Source organism: Anolis carolinensis, chromosome 2 (genome assembly GCF_035594765.1).
Source record: "Anolis carolinensis isolate JA03-04 chromosome 2, rAnoCar3.1.pri, whole genome shotgun sequence".
NCBI lineage: Eukaryota > Metazoa > Chordata > Lepidosauria > Squamata > Dactyloidae > Anolis > Anolis carolinensis.
Genome location: NC_085842.1, coordinates 188,569,729 through 188,595,902, shown reverse-complemented (window position 1 = coordinate 188,595,902; position 26,174 = coordinate 188,569,729). Strand labels below are relative to the sequence as shown.

The following is a 26,174-nucleotide window of genomic DNA, read 5'->3' as shown; positions in this document are numbered from 1 at the left end:
TGAAGTATGTGGTCTGGCATTGTCATGCTGCAGGAAAACATTTCCCTTTTTCTTTCGGACCCTTGTTAGCCGTCGTTTCAAAGTTCGCTATGTTATGATGTAATGCTCTGAATTTATTGTTTTTCCACGTTCAAGGAAATCAACATGGATAACACCATCTGCATCCCAGAACACTGTTGCTATGATTTTTCCAGGTGAGGGCTGTGTCTTGAATTTCTTTTTCTGGGGCGAGTCTTTGTGTTGATATTCCATAGATTGACGCTTCGTCTCCGAGTCGTAATGGTGTACCCACATTTCGTCTCCTGTCACAATTGAATGGAGAAAGACGTCACCTTCATTCTCGTAATGCGAGAGTAGTTCCTTGCAAATTTCAAGTCTGTGCGCTTTCATTTCAGGTGCCAGCATCCTTGGTACCCGTCATGCAAAGATCTTCTGATAACCAAGCAAAACAATAATGTGACCCACACATTCTTGTGAAATGCCGATTATGCTTGAAATTTCTCCCTGAGTGATACGACGATCATCCTGAATCAATCTGTCAACCTTTTGCTTGTGAAACTCGGTGGTTGCTGTCACAGGACGTCCAACTCTTCATTTGTCATGCAAGTCATATGCTCCCACCTCAACATCTTTAAACATACTCGCCCAACGACGCACAGTACTCATAAACAGCTTGCATTCTGATAAATCTCCTTTCGGGTGACACTTTCTGCTGTCAAGAATTCAATGACTGCACGTTGCTTAAGTTGCATTGACTGACCATCTATGCAGGGTTCCATACTTCGCACTTCAACAACACAACCGTTCAATGCTAAGGCTTCCCACCAAATGGAAGTAGTAGTAGACTCTCCCGTAGAGTCGAGTCTACTGAACAAGCCAGTACCTGCCGCATACCAGTATCACCATCTGCTGAGGAGTTAGGAAGGTGGAGGCATTACTTTTCAACCCTCATAAAGGTGTAGTCACAATATTGGGACTGGTGTCAGTGAAGGTCTTAATACTGTAGTAGCAGTTCTAAAAGGTGGCAAAGACACAGAGTGGTTTGAAGACTGATGGGATGCATCTGCCTCCGATAAAGCTAGAGCATCTCTTCCAACACTATGATTCTATGTGGGGCTGGTACCTGCACGATTAAGGTTCACAGTTAAAGATACTGATACATCGGTACCAAGGTGGTCAATATTAATTCTTTTTGGTCTTGTTTTGATAAGGCTTAAAGGTGTAGATTAAGGAGCAGACTGGATAGATGTTGATGTCTGATCACTTGCAGTGCCTTCTCAGTAAAGTAATTGTTGAGCCAGGCGGCCCTATTTTTCAAATTTCAAAGGTCAGAAAATGCATATTATGTCCTCCCAGACAAAACAAGCATTCCGAGAGAGAGAAAATGATACAAAGCTTTAGAAAAAAGAGGGAAAAATAACTCTGATGAAGAGTTGTTGGAGAAAGATGGGGGAAGGACAAGGAACAATGTATACATAAAGATTTGTTGTAATATTAATAGTGAAATAAACAGAAATCAGAATATAGTAAATATGAAATGGTTAAAAAGATAGCTACTCAGTACCAAATTACAGATGAATCTATCTTTCAATGGACAGAAATTGAAAGTTCTCTGCATAGGCCCAAAGAAGTATTTATGTAAGGCTCGGAGAACAGAAAGAAAAACTGTTACTGAAGATTCCAGTACTGGAAGGCATACAAAACACACCTAGTAGCCTCCATCAGATATGGAAACAGGAGGATTAATACCAGCCTCTTCTTTGAAGTTTAATCCCTCAAGAGTTTGCGCCTTGCCAGCAGACAGATGAGCAAAACCATATACAGAGGTGATGAGAGCCCAAATTCTTCAAAACTTGCCAATGGTACAAGGAAGAGCTTTTCCAAACCAAGAGGCATGTGCAATGATTTGCTGATAATGTGGGCACAAGTCTGCAGTAAGTCTTCATTCAAATAAAGATAATCTAAACCACAAACTCAACATTTTCAATCTGAAGTTTACAAAGCTTAAAGAGCTGGGTATGTTTAGCCTGCAGAAGAGAAGGCTGAGAGGAGACATGATAGCCATGTACAAATATGTGAAGGGAAGTCATAGGGAAGAGGGAGCAAGCTTGTTTTCTGCTGCCCTGCAGACTAGGACACGGAACAATGGCTTCAAACTACAGGAAAGGAGATTCCACCTGAACATCAGGAAGAACTTCCTCACTGTGAGAGCTGTTCGACAGTGGAACTCTCTCCCCGGGGCTGTGGTGGAGGCTCCTTCCTTGGAGGCTTTTAAGCAGAGGCTGGATGGCCATCTGTCGGGGGTGCTTTGAATGCGATTTCCTGCTTCTTAGCAGGGGGTTGGACTAGATGGCCCATGTGGTCTCTTCCAACTCTACTATTCTATGATTCTATGAAAGCCACAGAGGCAATGGAGTGCCCTGTGGTACAAAGGAATCATAGGAAAATGAAAGAAAAATACAGAAGATAGTGTAGCTTATACCTTCAACTACCCTAGATAAAGCTGATACCATGATGATCAAAACAAAAGTAGCAGAAAGTTTGAATCTGCAGCTCTTTGAATATGCACACTAGAAGGAGGGCAGACTTCCTGACAACCCTAGTGGATTACTAGAAAACTCTTACCATAGTTCTGTGCAAAAGCATAACTGGTATGTGCAAGTGGAAAGCATGATACCTATTCAGGCATGCAAAAAGGTCAGCACCAAAGATAATTCCCTAGATTCACCATTATCACTGGCATCACATGGAAATTGATAGTTCTGAAGAGAATATTTCTACATGAAGCAAAACCTTGTGAAAAAGAAAAAATGAAAGCTTGCTAGAGTAGCATATGTTTCGCCTTTGCTGAGCAGGACGTAAGAAATACAAATGTCAATGGCTACTAACCAACATGTGTCAACGCACAGGTAAAAGCTACAATAGTATCAAAGGTTACTACTGGGCGGGTATAAAAGTAGATTTTTAATGCCTGATTATAGTTATCTTTACTCTTGCTTGATTTATAAATCAATAGCACTCAAACTTTTTTTCCTGAAGCACACTAAACAATTTATTTTGAGCTGCCGAAGCACCCACAAAGTTGTGATGGTCTACCAAATGGAATACATGCACAGCTTTTATTTTAATAACTTTTTCTTCCACAATAGTGTCATCAAAACAGTATTATATAAATTAATTACAGTAATATACAATAAACTTCTTGAATGGTCTACCGAAACAGAACAAATTACAAATTCAATGATAAAGTGGGCAAGAAATATTGGAAGACCAATACAAATTGATGAATGGGAAGAAATATGGAAGAGGAAATTAAAGTACACATACGCATCAGACTTAGAAGAAAACTATTTGAAAATGTTGCACCGTTGGTATATAACCCCAACAAAATTGGGAAGAATGTACCATAATATGGACAACAGATGTTGGAAATGTAAGACAAATGAAGGTACATTCTTCCATCTATGGTGGTCATGCAAAAAAAAAAAAACAGCAGATTTTTGGAAAAAGATCCATGCCGAATGCCAAAAAATTCTTAAAAAATCTTTCCCTATGAAACCGGAATATTACCTATTGGGTATGGACCCGGATGGATTCCTGACGTCTCTTGGGGATTTTCCTGCCATGCTGGCTGACGATCCTGTTGATGTCCTGGTAGATCTCTATAACACGGAGGTCTCTAGGGCAATAGACACGATCGCCCCTGAGCGTCTCCTCTTGTCGCATTGGTCCAAACCAGCCCCCTGGTTCACTGGGGAGCTGGCAGTGATGAAGCGTACGAGGCGGGGGCTAGAGAGCCGTTGGCGGAGAACTCGAAGTGTATCCGACCGAACACGGGCTAAAGCCTCTCTTAGGGCATACTCCGTGGCAATGCGCGCAGCCAGAAAGACTTTCTCGACTGCGCGCATTGCGTCTGCAACTAATAGACCAAGAGAGTTGTTTCAGGTGGTCAGGGAGCTCCTCCATCCCCCTGAGGAGGAGGGGCCTTCTGATCACCTGACAACCTGATGTGGCGAGTTTGCACATCATTTTGCAGACAAAGTCGCTCGAATTCGCTCCGACTTGGACGCTGACATTAGTGCAGAACCAGGGGATGTAACCGAGGCACCTGTCTGTCAGATTTTATTGGATTTGTTTCAACTTGTTCAGCCTGATGACGTCGACAAGGTTCTTGGAGCGGTGAGGGCGACCACTTGCATCCTAGATCCTTGCCCATCCTGGCTTATCAAACTCGCCAGTGGGGGGCTGGCTGATTGGTTTTCGGGTATCATCAATGCCTCTTTGCAGCAAGGACATGTTCCATCTTGCCTTAAAAGGGCAATTGTGAGGCCCATTTAGGCGACTTTAGATTCATTATTATTGAACAACTACCGGCCAATCTCCAACCTCCCATTTTTGGGCAAGGTCCTGGAGAGAGTGGTTGCTTCTCAGCTCCAGGAATTCTTGGTTGAGACCGATTATCTGGATTAGTCACAGTCTGGCTTCAGGCCTGGTCATGGGACTGAAACGGCTTTGGTCGCCTTGGTGGATGACCTCCGCAGAGAACTAGACGGGGGAGTGCATCCCTTCTGGTTCTCCTGGACATCTCAGCGGCTTTTGATACCATCGACCATGGTATCCTTCTGGGGCAGCTCTTGGGAATGGGTCTTGGGGGCATTGCTTTGCAGTGGCTCCGCTCCTTCCTGGAGGGTCGTTCCCAGATGGTGAAGCTGGGGGACACCTGCTCGGACCCCTGGCCTTTGACCTGTGGGGTCCCGCAAGGTTCCATTCTCTCCCCCATGCTTTTCAACATCTACATGAAACCGCTGGGAGAGGTCATCCGGGGTTTTGGAGTTCGGTGCCATCTCTACGCAGATGACACTCAACTCTACTACTCTTTTCCACCAAACTCCAAGGAAGCCGCTCAGACCCTAAACCGGTGCCTGGCAGCTGTGTCGAACTGGATGAGGGCTAACAAGTCGAAGCTTAATCCAGACAAGACAGAGGCCCTCCTGGTCAGTTGTGGGACCAATCGGGGTATTGGGTGGCAACCTGTGCTCGACGGGGTTGCACTCCCCCTGAAGGCGCAGGTCCGCAGTCTGGGGGTCCTCCTGGATTCATCTCTGGCGCTTGATGCCCAGGTGTCGGCGGTGGCTGGGAGGGCCTTTGCACATTTAAAACTTGTGTGCCAGCTGCGACCATACCTCGAGAAGTCTGATTTGGCCACGGTGGTCCATGCCTTAGTTACATCCAGACTGGATTACTGCAATGCTCTCTACGTGGGGCTGCCCCTGAAGACGGCCCGGAAACTCCAACTGGTTCAAAGATCGGCAGCCAGATTTCTAACGGGAGCCGGCTATAGGGAGCACACAATGCCCCTATTAAAGCAGCTCCACTGGCTTCCGAGAAACTGCCGGGCCCAATTCAAGGTGCAGGTTTTGACCTATAAAGCCCTACACGGCTTGGGCCCTACCTATCTCCGTGATCGCATCTCCTTCTATGAGCCAGTGCGGACCTTGAGATCTTCCGGGGAGGCTCTTCTCGCGCTCCCACCACCGTCTCAAGTGCGGCTGGTGGGGACGAGGGAACGAGCCTTCTCGGCAGTGGCCCCCCCGGCTCTGGAATGCATTGCCAAAAGAGATCAGGCAATCCCCTACATTATCCAATTTCCGTAAAGAACTGAAGACCTGGTGGTGTCGGCAGGTTTTTGAGTAATTATATTGGACTACCGCCGACTTCTGAGCCTGAATATATTGCATAAGATTTCCCTTTATGGTTCCCGTCCCCTTGATCTGGTCATGTAAGTGTGATTTATTGTTATAATTGTATTATTTTACTTTGTTTAATAATGTGTATTATGTTGTTATGTAATGTTTGTGTTGCTTTTATGACTGTAAACCGCCCTGAGTCCCATCCGGGAGATAGGGCGGTATATAAATAAAGTTTTTATTATTATTATTATTATTATTATTATTATTATTGCTTCTTTTTTCTTCTTTCCTACTTTCCTATATTTTATATTGTTCCCCACTTTTTATGTATTGCATAATATCTTTCTTGTTTAATAAAAATTAGATATAAAAAAACAGTATTATATTATGAGCAAAGCTTAGGCTGGAACATTTTATAAGGGGAAAACGGTAGAAAACACACTAAATCATGGCCTGTATTAGCTTCTTCTATAATCTCATCCTGGTACAATCAATCTGCTCAGTGTTGGTCATCGGGAGGGGGGAGAGCCAAATGGAGGGCGAACTACAAATATTCTTAAATGTTTCTAAACCTTTGTGCAGAACAATGGAATGAATCTGCAACATTAGTGGCATACAGACCATTTAATCAAATCATTGCCTGTATTTAATTAAGGCTCTCATGCAAAGAAACTTTAACTGACTCTATCATGTTTATATAGGCTAAGTGCCACACATGTAATCAAAGTAGACAACAATGCTCATCATCAGTATCCCCATGGATTGCATCATAAAACTTCTACTGCATTTTTCAGAATGCATTCATGCCACATAGAGCTAACAGCTGCTATTGTCATCATCTGCTTTCAATATCAAGTCGTATATAAGACGACTCAGGTTTTCCAGTTCAATGTGACAAAAAAATTGAATTATACACAAGTACATATGGTATATTTGCTTTGACAAAGAGAAGCACCTGCAGAGCTTTAACTGATTTTTTAAATTAAGTAATTTAGGCTGCACCTATAATTCTTCTACACTATATTTCAAATAACTAATAACCTAATAAATGTTTATCAGAAATATTTAAAACTTTTGATAAATATTCTTATTAATAGTCCTAGTTATGTTGAATTAATTATGAACATTGCAGGAGTTTGCATAGCAAAATTTAGAAGACAATTCAGCACTCTCTGACACTGAAAGTAATAACAGGTCATGAATATTAACAAAAACAGTTCTGTGATGACAAACATTTCTGCTCATGGAAAATTTGTACAGAGAGCTGTAAACAGATGGGGGCTGACTCTTCTGATTACTCTGTAGTGATCAAAATGTCATCTGCATAGTGTCAGCTTAAAGTTGTGATACCAAAACTCAATTTTCTTTCCAAAACCTCAATTGAAAGGAGATAAAGAATTCAACAGAGTCCAGCAACATTTCCACCTAGATGTAAAGTAAAGGTAAAAAGAAAGTACCCATTCAATTTGCTTCCTATAGAGGCAATCTGCAGGTTCATCTTAATTTTGTTTTCTTCTCTACCAGGTCCATAAAGGCAGGATCATGGAGAGCGCAGATAAGGATTGCTTTATTTGTGGTGTAGAAATACTGGAAATACTGCACTTATCCAACCACGCTAAAAAAAATCTGCCCAATAATTGCTTACCTTTTGCAAATTTATGGGGCCATTTTACGTGAAAACTGAGACTCACAGCATCACTGCCTTTTATCTTTTGCCAGACCCCACCATTTTGTCCCCAGCCTCAGTCAGATGGTTCTTTACTGGGCCGGGTAAGCTAAGGGCTGCTTCCAGCTCCCCTTGTCTCCCCAATGGGCCCACAGAGGTAGTAAAAGAAATATCATGCAAACAAGATGACTTCCAGGTTAAAACATTTTGCATGCAGAGAAAATTCTACAAAATATTCAAAGAAAATTCTTTTTTCCAAAATTGAAGCTTTAAAAACTGGCTGAGCATTACATGCAATGGCTCCGTAGATTTCATAAAATATGGTATATAAACATCTTGCCTTAAATATTGTAGTCAACATTCTATAGCAAAACGGCACAATTCATTTTCTCTTCTCTTATGCCTTCAGGAAAAGTGCTTCCCCCTTATTTTTTCTCCACTCCCTTCTGCCAGGCCTCCACATCTCTATGGATAACAGAACTCAGACCAGACTTATGCTACCTTTGCCCTAGTCAGACATAGAAAAAAACTCTTCCTTTCCTTTGATAGTGTAGAAAGCAACAGCCCAAAAGCAGTTATAACATACAATTCTAAAAAAGGGAGAATATAAATACAGTAGAGTCTCACTTATCCAACACTCGCTTATCCAACGTTCTGGATTATCCAACACATTTTATAGTCAATGTTTTCAATATATCGTGATATTTTGGTGCTAAATTCGTAAATTCAGTAATTACTACATAGCATTACTGCGTATTGAACTACTTTTTCTGTCAAATTTGTTGTTAAACATGATGTTTTGGTGCTTAATTTATAAAATCATAACCTAATTTGATGTGTAATAGGCTTTTCCTTAATCCCTCCTTATTATCCAACATATTCGCTTATCCAACGTTCTGCCGGCCCGTTTATGTTGGATAAGTGAGACTCTACTGTAGCTGCAAAATATGAACAAGACAAATTAATCTAACTGTAATTCCCAAGCAAACTAAAACATTTAAACCTGGTAATAAGGTAAATCACAGATACTTGTTATTACAGTAATAAGTTTGTCATCTACTTGGGGCCGGGCTGTGGCGCAGCTGTTGAGCAGCTGCCTTAAATCACTCTGACCATGAGGTCATGAGTTCGAGGCCAGCCCGTGGCGGGGTGAGCACCCGTCAATTAAAAATAAAAAAATAGCCCCTGCTCGTTGCTGACCTAGCAACCCGAAAGATAGTTGCATCTATCAAGTAGGAGATAAGGTACCACTAATAAAAGTGGGGAGGCAAGAATAACTAATTTACGACCTGGAATGAGGAAGTGCCATCAGTGTGGATGATGAAGCAGCTGCTCCCCCCTGTGGCCAGAATCGAACATCCCCTCAGAAGAACGTTAACTTGCCTCTGCGTGTGTCTCTCAGTCTCTGTTTGATGTGTTTATGGGCATTGAATGTTTGCCCTATGTGTGTTATAATGTGATCCGCCCTGAGTCCCCTTCGGGGTGAGAAGGGCGGAATATAAATACTGTAAATAAATAAATAAATAATACTTCATGACTGTCCAGGAGCATCTCTTCGCTTTCTAAGCTTAATTTGTTTGCCTTCATCCAATCCACTGTTGCCAGTTAATGATTTAAACCAAAAGAGCATCCTGTAGAGCAATGGTGTCAAACTTGTGACCCTCCAGATGTTTTGGATTTCAGTTTCCAGAATTCCTGGCTGTTGGACAAGCTGGCTAGGACTTCTGAGAGTTGGAGCCCTAACATCTGGAGGGCCATAAGTGTGACATCACTGCTTTAGAGGTCAGTGGAAAATAAAAATAAGTTGGTTGTTAACACCATGTTTATGATTAACAGTATGGAAGCAAGGTAAAGTCTGCAGAACTCCAGAGGCCAACATCCTAGGAGTTAAACAAAAACCCTCTAGCACCACCTTTTAAGCACAATCTTCCAGAAAAGAACATAATCACTGTAAAAAAAAGTATCTCTAAGGGGGCACCTACACCACAGAATTACTGCAGTCGGATACCACTTTAACTAACATGGTTCAATACTATGGAATCATGGGAGTTGTCATTTTTCAAGGTCTTGAGCCTGCTTTGCCCAAGAGTGTTGGTGCTTCATCAAACTGCAACTCCCAGGATTCTACAGCATTGAGCCAGGTCAGTTAAAGTGGTATCAAGCCCTATTTCAACAGGAAATTATGGTTAGCAGTACTGAGAAATGCTGAAAAGTTCAATGGAACCAACAGGTACATTGACCCCACAAAGGTGACCAAACAATATTTCCATCCAATTTGGGCCTAAAATAAGAGTGAAATGGATCCAGATGAACTATTTCATCCAGGAACTCCTGAAGCCAGAACACCATGATACACTCCACTGGTTTGGCAAAAAATGGTAAACTGGATACCAGTTGATAGTAGTGATAGAATCACAGAGTTGGAAGACTCTACAACGACCATCTAGTCCAGCTCCCTGCCAGGCAGAAATATACAACTAAAACACTTGAAGAAGTCACTTATCTAACCTGTTTCAGACAAGAGTCGCAAAGAGGGAGAGTCCAGTACCCTTCACAGTACTCTATTCCACTATTACATTGATCTTAACGTCAGGAAGCTCTCACTAAAGTTTAGGTAAAAATACTTTTCTTGAATCTGTTTTGTATTCTAGTCTCCAGAGAAGAAAACAATAGGATTGGGCAAAAAATTCGAATCCCTCTGATGTCGTATCCAATTCGTATGTTTTGTCACTTTTGAACCGTGTTTTGAAGAAGGTTATCCTGTCGTATGTATCCCACAATATCGAACCCTTGATTGCCAATTTTTCGAATGGTGTCAAATGTTTCGGAGGGGGCAAGCATTTGCAAAGGGCTCCTGGACTACTTGACTGCTTATGGAGCTCTTAATCCAGTTTGCAGAACAAGCGGAGGGAGGTCTGGGCATCCTGGAGTGCTTGGCTGCTTGCTATTGGGGCTCTTAATCCGGTTTGCAGAACAAGCGGAGGGAGGTCTGGGCGTCCTGGAGTGCTTGGCTGCTTGCTATGGGACTCTTAATCCGGTTTGCAGAACAAGCGGAGGGAGGTCTGGGCGTCCTGGCGTGCTTGGCTGCTTACAATGGGGCACTTTAAACCAGTTTGCAGAACAAGCGGAGGGAGGTCTGAGCGTCCTGGAGTGCTTGGCTGCTTGCTATTGGGGCTCTTAATCCGTTTTGCAGAACAAGCGGAGGGAGGTCTGGGCGTCCTGGAGTGCTTGGCTCCTTGCTATGGGGCTCTTAATCCGGTTTGCAGAACAAGCGGAGGGAGGTCTGGGCGTCCTGGAGTGCTTGGCTGCTTGCTATTGGGGCGCTTTAAACCTATATCCCAGGATCTAGTTTCAGATTATCTGATTTAAACCGGATTATATGAGTCCACTCTGCAGATAATCTGGGATAAGAAGAAAAGTGATGGATCTGGACCAAGCTTGGCACATACCAGCTGTGAATCCTAGGGGGTATTTTGGATGGTTGACCCAAGACTTTTGGAAATTGTAGTTCACCCATACATTTTCTCATGGGAGCATTCATAAAAAAAAAAGAGAGAGACACCATGGTGTAATGTAGTGCAGGGGTTCACAGTCCCTCAGACTGTTGAGGGGCCAGACTGTGGTGAAATAGTCCAAAATTAGGATTGTTGTTGTTGTGTGTCTTCAAGACATTTCAGACTTAAGTCAACCCTAAGTGTAAAGTTTAGGACAGGGGCCAGGTCAATGGCATTGGAGGGCCGCATCTGGCCAACAGCCCTTAGTTTGGGGACTCCTGGTGTAGTGGTTTGATAGTTGTCCAATCATTGTGGCTTCATTCCCCAGTCAGCCATGAAAACCCACTGAGTGATCTTGGGCAAGTCACATACTTGCAGTCCCAGAAAACCCAAACACTTTCAAACCAGGAACAGATTTCCTTATTCAGAGGCTGATGGCCATCTGTCAGGAATGATTTGATGGTGTACTATGATTTCTGTTCCTGGGTGATAAATGTCATTTCCTAATTGGTTCTGTCATAGAAACATGGCAAAATCTATGACACTGCCTGAACTTTGTCTTTGTGCAAGGGACATGGAGCACATTATGGGTTCCTGAGTCCACCAATTTAACAAAGTTTCAGCCACAAAAACAAAGTTTCTGAAGTAGAACAATGACTTTCAAAGTAAAGACAACCCAATGAAACAGGAAATAAGACTTCCAAACCAGGAACAGATTTCTGCAATTATTAAAAAATGGTTTATTATAAAAGCTATGAAAATTCGCCAAAAATCAGAGGATAAGGGAAACGTTCTGAATTTTGGTGAGCTATCAGTGTTAAATGTGTTCTACCACTGTACCAAGTTTGAAGAAGATAGCTCAAAAAATGAGGGTGGGAGAATCCTGTAAAGTCTCCCCCCCCCCGTGCTGTTTTTTCACCACTGCGCATGCGCTTCCGCCATTAACTAATTACTTTTGAAATTAACGAATTTTCGTTAAATTTTGAAATTTTTGAGGGCAAAATTCGGAAATGACATCAGAAACGAAACACTAGCACCCCCTACTTTTGAAGCAAGTTTAGAATCCATTTTTTCATGGATCGCTCAAGCCTAGAAAACAAGCTATACAAACCCTTTGAATATTTAAATATGGCTATCAAAACACCTCTCTCTCAATGGTCTCTTCTCCAAATAACACATGCTCAGTTCCACAAGTCATTTCCCATAGGGCTTTGTTTCCAAACCTTCTGCCATCTTGGTTACTCTCTTTTGGACATGTTCCAGCTTGCCAATGTCCCAATTAAGTTGTAGTGCCCAAAACTGAACACAGTATTCCAGGTGAAGTCACACCATCACCAAGAGAGTGATACTATTACTTTTCTTGATGTGGCATTATACTCCTGCTGAGGTTGCCTAGAAGTACACTGGCTTTTCTGTCTGAGGCATCACACATTGATACATATTTATAATCTACTAGCTTGGGGACCCGGCAATGCCCGGGTTATTTGAAAAATGCATTATTTGTTTTTGAATCTTAGGTATTCTCAGTTTGGAGTGGGTGAATTACAATTCCCACAATGGTGGGTCAATCCTCCCCAAACCGTGCCGGTATTCAAAGTTGGCCATTTTGGGTCTGTGTACTAAGTGTGGTCCAGATCTGTTGTTGGCTGGTCATCGCCTGGTTGCAGTGCTCTCTGGATGGGGGTGAACTACTAAAAACTCCCAGATTCCAGGGTCAATTGTCCCAAAACATCTGTTAGTATCCACAGCAGGCAATGTTGAGTCTGTGTGCCAAGTTTGGTCCAGATCCGTTGTTGGCTGGGTTCAGTGCTCTTTGGATGCAGGTGAATTACAACTCCCAAAATCAAGACCCATTCCCACAAACCCCTGCAGCATGTTCAGTTGGTCATGAGGCTTCTCTGTGCAAAGTTTGGTCCCGGTCCATTGTCGGTGGGGGGTCACTATTTCTCTGGATGCAGGTGAACTATCACTCTCTTTTCCTCAAACTTGTCCAATATGTTCTGTTGGTGATGGGGGCTCTGTGTGCAAAGTTTGGTCCTGGTTCATCATCAGTGGGGTTCGAAGTGCTCATTCATTGCAGATAAACTATAAATCCCAGTGCCTACTACTCCCAAATGTCCAGGCCAATTCCCCTCAATTGGCCTGGACATTTGGGAGTTTGGCCCAGACCCATCATTGTTTGGGTTCATAGCGTTCTGGGTGTAGGTGAAATACAACTCCTCTGAATTCTCCAGTAGGAGTCACAGTGCTCTGACTTGATGCAGGGTGAACTACAACTTCCACCATGTGGAGTCAATCCCCCAAACTCCTCCAGTAAGTTTAGTTGCTGCTCAGTTCTGCTGTGTTTGTTATGGAGACAGATTTGAAAGGGAAGGGCAGTAGGCAGGATCATGCCAACTCCACACCAATGGAGAACCCTGGGATGCCTGCCTGTGGTGGAGGAAAATGCAAAATCTAGGATGAAATGGTCCCGAAATGAAAGCATGCCTTGGGTGGTGGGCTGTAGTGTTTGAGGAGGACACTGGCAGGGATTGAGACTACATGTTCATGGCGCTCGCTGTAACCTGCAATGTCCTGGGCGGGAGTGACTTGCTGGCTCTTCAGCAAGGGGAACTATAGCCTGTTTGTGGAGGACGGAGGCTGTCTGTGTGAGCGGGCACCCATGCCACATACACACATACAGGTTTTCACTTTTATTATGGATATAGAAGATATAGAAGATATTGGAGCCCCGGTGGCGAAGTGCGTTAAAGCACTGAGCTGGAGACCGAAAGGTCCCAGGTTGAAACCCCGGGAGCGGAGTGAGTGGCCACTGTTAGCTCCAGCTCCTGCCAACCTAGAAGTTTGAAAACATGGCAATGTGAGTAGATCAATAGGTACCGCTCCGGCGGGAAGGTAACGGTGCTCCATGCAGTCATGCTGGCCACATGACCTTGGAGGTGTCTACGGACAACGCTGGCTCTTCGGCTTAGAAATGGAGATGAGCACCAACCCCCAGAGTCAGACATGACTGGACTTAACGTCAGGGGAAACCTTTACCTTTACCTAGATATAGATAGATGAAGATTCATAGATCATTTCTACATGTTTTGCTGTCAAGCCAGGTGGTACATTTGAACATTTCATTTTTTCTGCCTAAATGTAGTACCATCAATTTTTTCCTGTTGATATTCATTGTTAGTTTAGGCCCAACGCTCCAGCCCTTGGAGGTCATTTCAGACCATTGACCTTGATCCTAAGAGAAATCTTGGAAGAAAGTGGGGAAGACTGTGGAGGCAGGATTCCAAAACAGCCAGGTCTGATCTATGCCATGAAGGCAGCTAAATCATGGGTTGACATTGTTAGTTGGTGGTCATGTGTCCACTATCTCCCCCTTGGAGTGCTAAGAAGGATTGAGGAGGGAGACCTGAGAGGGGACGAAGCGGCAGTTGAGATGCAAGTGATGGCTGAGGAGCCCACTGTGATGGCAATCACTGAATGATCTATGGGCAAAAATGGGATGGATTTCAAACACCTTTTGGTTCTCTTCTTTGTATGCTTCTTCTTTACCGGAGTATCTCCAAATCAAAAAAACTGGCCAGGTATTGGTGGACTCCCTGGTTCTCATCAAGGGGATGAGATTTCTTCGATTTCTGCAGGGCTGATTCATGTAGTGATGGTTTTATTGCAACTTGGACCAGCGAAGTGGATAGAGGGACCAAAGCTGATCATGAGAGTTGTGGTGGTGCAGAAGAGGCAGTCACTACCAAAAATGCTGGTATTGATTTAGGCTGAACTGAGTGAATCAAAGAGGCCAGTGGTGTTGAAATCGTCTTCAGTGGTAGTGAATGTTTTAGGACCGGGATCTTGGATGATCTCACTAATTTAGTTAGCTTCGCTGGTAAAGTTGGTGCCAAAATATTTTCACAGAGGGCTCTTAGGAGTGCCTCCCAATTTCTCCAAGCAATGAGAAGATGAATAGAACACATAAGCCTCACCTAGACAAAGTAGGTGCTCATTCTGGCCGCCAGTATCAGGGATTTTACCTTCACATTCCAAACATTTTTTTAAAAAAATGTGATGGAGGACATAATGAAGCCATAAGACAGTAAGTAATCTAGATCGTGGACATAACAAAAGAACCAGCCATCTGGGGTTGGATAACCAGAGGCAGCAACAAGGCAAACTGTGGTCAGGTACCAGAAAACAGGAGAGTCGTAGAAGCTGTCTAAAGATTGAGAGGACACAAGGTTCCTATCATATTCCTACTGCAGCATAGGATAAAATAGAACTGGGATTTTGGCAGCAACCACTGTTATATGCTAACTGGGAGTTTGGATGGGGTTACTTCCAAAAATGTATGTCTAGAATTTTGGAAGGTTCTGAAGGTGCTTTGCCATTTCTGTGATTCACAGAAACTACAAAGAAAAAAAGCATAACATAGTTGTAAGAGTAGAATGGAATGCAACAGGATCCAAAAATTGAAAATCAGGACCCTTGTTCTAAAATTTTAGTGGGCTCCATAAGGTCATTCAGAATTTTACAGTAGACAGTGCATATGTGGAACATGAAGCTTTCTTCCAACTCAGTTTCTATTATTCTAATTCTACGTGTGAAGTACATCTCAATCAGTTTCCCAGGATTCCAAATTCTGAAAAGACTTCTTTAGTTATATGTGCAGTAGTATGACTGTAGTATACCACAAAAACACAGGAAAGTTTCTAGCTAGCTAAAAGAGAGAGAATTGGAATGAAGTAGAATTAAGAAAAATGGAGGCAGAGTACAGACATTAGAGAAGGCGGGGAATACTTCCATCTAGGAGGTTCAGGTCCATATGTGTAATTCAGAAAGCCAAAAGAATCACAGATTTGGAAGAGATCACAAGGGTCAGCCAGTCCAGCCCCATTCTACTGTGCAGGAATATGCAATCAAAATACTCTTGAAAGATGGCTATCAAGCCTCTGTTTAAAAACCTCCAGGAAGGGAGCTTCACAAAAGTCACAGTGTATTCCACTGTCAAACAGCTCTTACCATCAGGAGGTTCTTCTTAATGTTTAGATGGAAATTCTTTTAATGTTGTTTCAATTTACTGTTCCATCTCATTGGAGCAGCAGAAGACAACTGCAACCACTCCTCAATTTGTCTTTTTTTTCTCCAAATATTTAAGTGTGGCTATCATGTCTCCTCTTTTCTCCATGCTAAGAGTTGCTGATACAGTTTTGTACCTATTTAAACTTGTTTTCATTCTGTCATTTAGCACAGTTACTAATAGGAGAAAGAAATATTGAGTAGTACAGCACAGAACAAAAAACTTGTACTCCAAATACCCTAAGGGCACCCGATCCCCTTTGATTGCAGAAACTAAGCAGCGTCAAGGAGCACCAGGCGCTCTAGGACAGGCCTGCACAACATGTGGCTCTCTCAAGGCTTTAGTGTGGCCCACAGAGGTTCTGAGAAAGTGGCCACATGTAGCGCTACAACAGAATAAAAATCTGAACTCACCATTCCCCCTTCCAAGTGTTTTACCTCTACACATTTCCTTTTTGTATGCACAAAAGTTACCAAACTAACCTGTGACAAAGGGGGCACAACCAAAAGACCCAGTTAGACTGTTGGAAGTGCTGGTCTCAGTTGGGAACTGAGAATGTTGTTGGACTCAGTGTGGAGAAGTGAGGAGCAGGGATGAAATATTAAGGGTAATGACTCTTATTCAGGAAGGTTGGCATCTTGAGCTTCAGGTTATGTTAAAATTTAACATTCGGTGGACCGTTTTAGAGAGAAAATGAGGCGGTAAAGGGCCTCCGTTTTTGTCTCTGCCACTCTTCTTTTCTCTTTGCTTTTGTTGTCTCTTTCTTATCCAGTGGCAAAACCACTAACTCTGCACTGTTTGCTTTTGAGGGAGAAACTTGGCTATAACACTCTTCCTTTTTCTTTGCCTCTAGGTTGTCTCTGACGTCTCTTCCTCCTCCACCAACTCCTCACCATTAAGTTCCCTCACTTGTGCGGCTGTGGGGTCTGCACAATGAATGGCGCAAAGTTGGTGGTTTTCCCCCCCCATAGAAGGAGACAACAGAGGCATCCCGGAGGCAAAGAGAAAGGAAGAGCAGTGGAGGCAAGAGCTGAGGCACTACTTCTTTCCCTTGGAGGGGAGGGAAGGAAAGTAAAGTGCTAAAAACCTATCTGTGGCCCCAGGAGATTTAGAGCATTTAATTCTGTCCCGCTGCTACTGTCAAGTTGTTCAGATCTGCTCTAGGGCATATTTCAGAGGAAGGAACTTGTGAAGCCACCTCTGAGTATTTCTTGCCTAAGAGAACCCCTATAAAATTCATAGGGTCACCCATAAGTCAATATGCAACTTGAAGTACATACTCACATGCACAATGAAAACTGGTTAACAATCATAATCACAATACTGTGTAAAGGATTTGTTTTTCAATATGAATTGTAAAATATATTAAATCTCAGCTTCAACTGGATAAATATGGAAATTACATTGCTATAGTATAATGCTATACCCTAAATACCATGCAATTATGAATTAAATCCAAAAGATTGAATGTGGTTTTTTCTGTGAGAATCCATATTTTCTTGGATAAATGTGATCTTATGTACTTAATATTTCTCAAATTTTGTCAGTTTTCCAATGCCTTAAGCATGTTGACTACTGATGCTCCCATGTTAATGAAAAGCATTTTTGTTACAGGTGCCAAATCAAATTCATATTTCACTTTAAAAACAAACTTTGGGTTCCTTTATCATTACTTTCTAAAGGCTTCTTTGGCACATTTGTTTATAAAAGGAACTGGAATTACCTTTTCTTTTAGTACTACAGGTAATTTCAATGTTTGCACCTGACTTGGCTTTTTCAGGACATGAACTTACAAGTGAATCTCAAGCAATGTATATAATTAGATTCTTAGTCAGCACTAAACTTGAACTTCTGATTTGTTTTTATCTGGAATTTGATTAATGTTTTTTTCATATGCCGAATATTTAATTCCACTGCTTTTTCTGACATTTTACATCTTTAGGGGTTTACATAAATCCCAGACCAGATAGAAGAGAGTCAAGCAAAAATGTGTGCCATCCTTCACCAACTAAAAAGTGAACTACAAATCTGAGTGAGCTGATTGAAAGTACAGTACTAATGGTGAAATCAGATGAACAAAGAAACTCTACTGTTTCCCAGAGCATAAAGAACTGCAAATCCTAAGCGATGAACAAGACATTTTAGGCCTATCAAAGTCACTTTTTGTTGCAGAATATATACTGAATTAAAGCAGAAAGAAAGTATGTCCAAACCATGGCCCCATCTACACTGACTATTCAATGCAGTTTCAAATAGGTATTGAAGAAAGTAGCTTCACTCCATAGGAAATCCTGGAACCAGCTTGTGGCTGGATGGTGATTACACAAACCACAAAGCACTGGTGCACATTAAGGTCTTTATTTTATGCTCTATTCTGGGACTTTGTTGTCTGGCTGCCACTATATGAAGCAAGCTTCAAACTGCATTAAATGGTCAGCGTCGATGGGGCCATAGTCACCAGCAGACTTGCAAACAATGACTGGAATCGTGTTGGTTAGCACTAGCTAAAGAAGATAAATTGCATTAATGGTTAGACGATTAGTCAACGAATAGGTAAATCTAGGTGGTTTAATGGGCGTAGTCAAACCAGGGCTAACATTAAGATTTAGGACTATGTCCCCAAGATCAGGCAGCGGCCATGTTAAGTGTCCTTGCTTGCAATTCAAAACCGCTAGGACAAAAATTCTCCTAACAAACGCATCATATTTTCCCTTCTGAAGACTGCAGTTGGAACATAGTCCTACCTAGTAGAAAACACGGTAACATTTTTATCGGTTTGAGACTAGCAAAAAGTAACTAGCCAAAAATTGAATGTAGGTCAGCATCCTTTGACAGAAAATGTAGGATTGCAAAGCAGAAAACACATTTTTGTCATTGTGTAAAAATGACAGCAGTGTTTAAGTGACAATCTTTGGTTGTCTGCAAAATGAGAGCCACTAAGTGTGACCCTTTGGGTTAGTGCCCTCAACAGGGATTATTTTGTTACTGGAATAAAAATGATCTCAAGATGCCATTAGCACTAGATTATTTTGCAAATTAAAAAAAACTCCTGTTTCCCTTTAGATGTTTGTGTGTTTCCCAAACTAAGAAATTTACAATGAAGTTTTTCTTGATTTCAATTGGAAATAAGGTTCTAAAACTAATGTTTCAGGTCTACAAACGATAAAAGTGAAATGTTTTCTGGCTTTGGGTGGTGAAGTACATTAAAATATCTTCCACTCAATATTCATAAAATATCTTGTGGCAATGGGACAGTTATATACTTGAGAATTCATATGGAGTCATAAAATATCTCAGGGGTTATTCAATCCAACTTTTCTGTCAATGTGGAAGAGGCTTGATAATGTTGTAGGCACAGGGTGCATCTATACTGTAAAACTAATGCAGCCTGGCACCACTGTAACTATTCAACCACCACATCAGGGCTATGGAATCATGGCAGTTGTAGTTTTGCAAGGTTTTGGGCCATTCTTTTCCAAACTACAGCTCCCATGATTTCATAGCTGAGCCATGGCAGTTAAAGTGGTGTCAAGCTGCATTAATTTTACAGTGTAGATGTACCCATAGGTATACTAGTACAAATCAAGAGTACAAAAACTATGTATCTTACTGAGTTTGTCACAAATGTTAAAACAGTGATCTAAATACCAGATGCTAATTCCAAACAGGATACGCCTATTGAGTTACTGCTGCATGGCAATATAATGCTCTAAATCAGTGGTTCTCAACCTGTAAGTCCCCAGGTGTTTTGGCCTACAATTCCCAGAAATGCCTGTCAGTTTACCAGCTGTTAGCATTTCTGGGAGTTGAAGGCCAAAACATCTGAGGACCCACAGGTTGAGAACCACTGCTCTAAATCCAACTGATTATAACCCGAATAGGGCTAGAAGGTATTCAGACCATTATCTTCAGTATAAATCTGAATAAAAAGGGAAAAAACATAAAGTGGTAAAAAATGAGTAAGTAATCACTATTGGAAATTTAGACCAAGGAAATGTGGCACAGAAAATGTCATGGCCATACTAGAAGTTAACAAGTCCCTGCATTTAAAACAAGAATTAAAAGAGAAAGGTCATTTCATTCCATGCTTCAATCAGCCTGGCAAATGGCCACTGAGCAAGTGGAAAGCTTCTCCACCAATATTTAAATGCAGATATCAGAGGACAGAGTATCTCAAATTCACCTTAATCAAGATAGCCCTCTTGGCATTTGGTGCAAATATTACGTACTAATCTACAAGCCATTGATTTAATCGCAACTACAACCTGATCCACAAGACTGTTCAGTGCAAACACATTTAGAATTTGCCTGCAATATTATATTGTTCATATTAATTCATGTTCTTAAGTTTATCTAGACAAGAGTACATATAGAATCAAGAAAAATAACTTTAAAGTTAGAAGAAAACTGGAACCATATCCTGGCCTTATGATGTGTAGCTTTATCCAACTAGTGCTTTTCATACCTCAAGAACAAAGACTTTCTTTAAAGACAGTTTGTGATTTACACTGAAATCACACCTAAAGGAGTTACAACAGAATTCAGCAAGGTGTACTTCTAAGCAGAGACTATGAGATTACACTTTTGTATGTAAAATAGTTCTAAATTGTCAATAGAACAAACACTATAAAGGCACTACTATAAGAAGCGACATCAAAGTTCTGGCTGACGATAGATCTTAATATGCATTTAATTTTAACTACTACGGTCAACTTTAATTTTCAACAGAAAATAATTAACCAATCAAAGGTCATTGAAATGAATACTTCACCTTGTAAAATTGTTTGCTATTGATTGTAATAATTTCAGTTACTGTGATTAGTTCAATGGTTTCTATTCTCTAATTAGTTTTTAATTTTTAAGGATATTAGCCGCCTTAAGCAATATTTTTAATGGAAAGGCAGGACAAAATACAATGAAATAAATGAAAATGTATAAATCTATATGCTGTGTTGTTAAATTGATGTTAAATTGGACTACAATTTCTCATAAATAAATAAGTTCAATGTTTCTGTGCTTTTTTGAATAAAATGTAATTTCCAAACTGTGTTACATTCTTTTCTCAGTAAATGTTGCAATTTCGCAATCTTGAATGCAATAAAAAATCAGAATTGGTCCACAGCTCATCCATACCTAAAAGAACCAACTCCTCCCGTTTGATATTGGAACCTAAGCTGGGTCAGCCCTGGTTAATACCTGGACAACAGACTACCAATGAGTATAGATCAGGTCCAGGGCATTTGGCAGAGAGTATATATGAACCTGTCCAGCCCTGATATCCTCAGGGGAGGCCCTTCTCTCAGTCCCATCATTATTGAAAGAAAGACAAAGACTTTTTGGTGGCAGCCCTTGACTCTGGAATTCCCTGCCCTCCCTACTATTCTTCCAGTGGCAGGCTACAACATTCCCATTCAGGAAGGCTTTCAAAAATAGTATTTTTAAGATGGAATCTGGGGGAGAAATGTTATGTATTTAATATGTTTTAATGGTTTTGGCTATTTATTTTAAATAAGTTTATTTTTGTTTGAGTTCTTATATGTATGGTAATGGTAATTGGTACTGTTTTTAGTTTTGCGAATAATTTAAGAGAAGAAAGCAGGATATACATTATTATTGTTATTCCTTCTCTAAGAAAATCCTTTGAAATGCATGTTACCACCAAATCTCAGCAGGTAATTGGTACTGTTTTTAGTTTTGTGAATAATTGAAGAGAAGAAAGCAGGATATAAATTATTATTATTATTATTCCTTCTCTAGGAAAATCCTTTGAAATTCACGTTGTCACCATAAGTCAACAGGCAAATTGAAGCCAACACATATCTGGCCATTACACCATAGCACCTTAACCCTTAATACTGAATTTGTGGCAGAGACACTTGGTACTTCCAAGAAATGGGGAGGAGACAGACACCTGGGTGACAGGTAATGCTTAGCTTGGAGGATGACACATTCTGAAGGCTTCTTACCATCCAGTCCGATCAAATCTTTAACATAGCTGAACATATCTGAGAAATGAATGGGCTGAAATGCTGCCACGTTTCCAACAGGCAGCAATAATCCTTAACAGAAACCCATACTGGGCTGTGACTACATCAGAGAAGATTTTAAGTAAATACCTTTGTGGTGGTCTCACCGAAGATTTAAAGATGTAAAGATTTGTACAAAATGTAAAGATTTGTACAACCGACCACACTTTGGGTACGAATTATTGTCGCTATTTCATGTATGGACTTTCTTAGGCCGACAGAATTAAACAGGTATAAAATAATTATAATAAATGATAATACATCACTTTCTCTTTACCGCCCACCTTGCAATGTATGCATAATGGGATAGATATCCCATTAAAACCTCCTCAACGGCATGCATAACTAAGTCAGTAATTTTCCACCTCTCGGTAGGCAGGTAGCTCTGCCGCCTGGAATGAAATAAGCCCACAGGCCGCGCCTAAGAAAGGCAATTGATTCCATCAGGCTGAGGAGTCCACCCTTCCATTAACACAAGTTGCGAAGATTTCCCTGACTCACTGCTTCTGAAATGGGGCCCTGAACGGATGGGGGGGGGGAGTAGAAGGGAGGGAGGGAGAGAAATGGCAGGCCAGAGAGGCAAAGGCAGGCATCTGACGGCCACGTCCTCAAGGGGTTGGTTGTGAATAAAGGAGCGGAAGGCCTTAGAGGGAGGGGGGCTGGGAAGAGAGGGAGGGAGGGGAGAGAGAGAGAGAGAGGAAAAGGGAAGGAAGCCCGGCCTCCCCTCCAGGGCAAAGCAGAAGGCCAGCGGAGAGGCCTGTACTCACGGCTGACTTTCATGCTGCCGAAGGCGGAGGGCTGCTGCACCGGCTTGCAGCTCTCGGCGAAGGAGGTGGTCCTGGGCCGGCCCGACATGGTGGCTGCTGCCTTCCCTCCTCTCTGGGTCTCCTGCTCCTTGCCCTCCTCCTCTCCGCGCCGGGCCCTCAGGTGGCGAGCGAGGAAGGCGGGCAGGGCATGCAGAACCGTGGCCCGCCCTTCCCCCGGTCTTCGCCCGCTCTCGATCGTGGGTCGCTCAAGGGAAGAAAGGGAAGGGGGAAGGATGGGGGCGCGCCTCGCTCGCTCGGGAAGGCCTGGCCTCACCAGGGGCCCGCCATCCTCTCGCGTCGAGAAGGCCTTCTCTGGCAGCCAGTCACAGGAGGAGGAATAGGCGGTGACAGAGAGCGAGAGCGGGCCCTTCTTTCCCCCTTCCCTTTCCTTCCCTCAGCGTGGAGGCAGGGACTATTTCTCCCGGCGGAAGAGCACTGGATGAAAGAGGGGGAGGGAGCGCTGTGGTGGGAGGAAAGGAGGAGGGAGAGAGGAAGGAAGGCGCCCCAGTGAGAGAGCGAAAGCAGGAAGCGGTTGGGGAGGCGAAAGGGCGCGGGGCGGTGGCCTGGTGAGCGGCTCCTCCCTCCTCAGGCCTGGCTCTCTTTCTTCCTGCTGTTGCGGCTCATGGCGCCCCCGCGGCGGGCGAGGAGGGGCGGCTGAGGCGGAGGGCGCTGCAGTGCGGCTGGAGGACAACGAGAGCGGCGGGGCCGGCCATGGCGGCGGGGCGCGAGTCTCCTCCTCTTCCCCCTCCTCCTGGGGGCGGTGTCAGGGGCTCCTCCCGCCCGCGCGCGGCCCCGCCTCTCTGCCCGAGTTCCTTTGTCCGCTGCGGCGTGGTGGTGGTGGTGCCGGCGGAGGGGCCGTTGCGGTCCTCTGCGCGCTCGCGAAAAGGAGGAGCAGGGTGGCGCAGCCGCACGAGGAGCCCTGGGACGGAGCGCCCTTCCGCCAGGCCTTCAGGGAGCGCTGCGGCCCTCTCTCTCTCTCTCTCACTCTTTCAAAGGGGGCGAGCCAAGGCTTACGCAACCTCGCTGAGCACCCTCCGTCAACGCCAAGCCGAACACCCGAGCCTGGCCGAACCCGAGTGCGATCGGGGGCCCAATCAGAAAGGCTCCTGCGCAGGGCCCGCCCTCCGCGTCCCCCCCCCTCGGCATCAAGGCCAGTTCTCAGCCAATCATAAGCGACCTGCGACGAAGGGGGGGGGGAAATCCCGAACTGTCCACCCCTTCCCTTCCGGCATCCAATGAGAAGCCTCTGTTCCTAAACTGTCTCTAGGAGGGAACAATGGGGCAACGTTTCCCACGATGGAAGGACGGGGCCGAAGAAGAGCTGAGGCAAAAGAGGCGGGGCTTCCACCCAGGAGCAGCCCTCCGCTCCATGTAGTCAGGCAACCTCAGCAGAGAAGGGAAAAGAAGGCGTCAGCTTGAGGCGGGGAGAGCGGGTGAAGAGGAAGGGAAGCGCGACTTGTGATTGGCTCCTCGTTGCCAATGCTCAGCGGCGTGGTGGAGTGGAGCCCGCCTCGGAGGCGCAGGTGTCATTAACCCGCCCCTTCCCCCCGCGGGTGGCGCGCCTGCGAGGATGCGTTGCCCGTGGCTTATTGTTATTTCTGGGCCGCTCTTAAGGCGATGGGCCCATTGGGTCAGGTGGCCCCGTCTTCTGGCCTGAATCCAGTCCTCAGCCCCACTCGAAGTGGCGCAAAAGCCGGCCCTTCGGGTTGCCCTTGGTTCTCTGGCTGGACTGAAATGGGGACTGACCGTTGGACTTAGGCCTTGGCTCCTGGCAAAGGCCGGCCCCGCCCCACCCTGCCCACGAGCGACAAGGAAGGCCCCTGCTGGGCCAGGTAGCCATTGAATGCTGAGGACAGAGATGTACTGGTTCTGAACAACAGTGCTGTGGATTTCGAGGAAGCACGAATAGAGAAAGAAACGTGTGGAGAGGAAGGCGCATCAAGTACTGATAGAAGACATGATGAGGGCCATGTATAAAATATGTGAGGGGAAGTCATAGGGAGGAGGGAGCAACCTTTTTTTCTGCTGCCCTGCAGAGGAGGACGTGGAACAACGCCTTCAAACTTCAGGAAAGGAGATTCCACTTGAACATTAGGAAGAACTTCCTCACTGTGAGAGCTGTTCAGCAGTGAAACTCTTTGCCCCAGACTGGTGGAGGCTCCTTCTTTGGAGGCTTTCAAGCAGAGGCTGGATGGCCATCTGTCAGGGATACTTTGAATGCAGTTTTCCTGCTTCCTGGCAGAATGGGGTTGTACTGGGTGACCCACAAGGGCTCTTCCAACTCTTTGATTCTATAAGCAAACCCTTGTGTCCGCCTTCCACCTAGAAAGCTATGTCATTGTGAAAGACGATGTAGATCCAGAATAGATTTCCCCAGTCACTTGGGGAACCAGGACTCTACTTCTGGAAGACTCCGCCATGAAGGATCACCTATGATGATGGTGGTTCTTAAATATAACAACATTAGGGGGAAAAAGCAGTGTGTTTGAAACTTCAGCTGAATGGAGAAACCCATTTTCACAGAGGGCCATATCAGACTTATGGTTACCTTCAAAGGGCTGTTTGTTGTAAGACTCAGGCCCCTTCCACACAGCTGAATAAAATCCCACATTTTCTGCTTTGAACTGGGTTATATAGCAGTGTGGACTCAGATAACCCAGTTCAAAGCAGATATTGTGAGCTTTTCTGCCTTGATATTCTGGGTTATATGACTGTATGGAAGGGCCCTATATGTATGTAACTACCCCGTTTCCCCAAAAATAAGACACATCCATAAAATAAGCCGTAGCAGGATTTCTAAGCATTTGCGCAATATAAGTCAAGCCCTGAAAATAAGACACTGATAGGTGTGCCTGTGCAGCCCTTCTGATCTGTCTCATCATGACAGCTGCTATTTCAGAGGTGACCGGAAAGGTGCAGGCAGCCCCATCAAACAAAGGGATAAAATCACTGATAGTGGCATTGCCAATGCACTCTGAGCAGGTTACATGGATTTAATGAGAACTCTATTACTTGTCATGAAAAATTGGGGACAATAGTTCTGAAGGAAATGGAGTCGCAAGAAATTCGGGATGGAATTCCAGGCTTGGAGAGTTATGATGATGTTCCAGAAGAAGATGACTTAACTATATTTGAATAAATGTAGATTATTGTACCATACTTAATAAAAATGACACCCCTGAAAATAAACCATAGTGTGTCTTCTTGAGGAAAAATAAATATAAGACAGTGTCTTATTTTGGGGGAAACACAATACGTTGCCCTGCCATTTAAAGTCTTGTGGGCCACACAAAATGATGTGGCAGAAAGGATTTGGCCCATGGGTCTTGCGTTTGATAATTGTGAGTTAGACAAATTGCCAATATGCAACCATAAGTCTGATGTGGTCCTCGGTGAAAATGGGTTTGACGCTCGCTTCTCTAAC

The 26,174-nt window shown here is 43.6% G+C and overlaps 1 protein-coding gene across 2 annotated transcripts in view; it reads right to left on the bottom strand.

The window, feature by feature from the left end:
• The window catches only part of gsk3b (glycogen synthase kinase 3 beta), a 127,511-nt gene extending 103,695 nt beyond the window's left edge, over window positions 1–23,816 (bottom strand). The window contains 1 exon segment of one of the 2 annotated variants that reach the window (NM_001414812.1): window positions 22,712–23,816. In NM_001414812.1, coding sequence (NP_001401741.1) covers window positions 22,712–22,799 — 88 coding nt within the window. In that variant the 5' untranslated portion in view covers window positions 22,800–23,816. 2 annotated transcript variants of the gene reach the window in all.
• Between the last annotated feature and the right edge of the window lie 2,358 nt (window positions 23,817–26,174).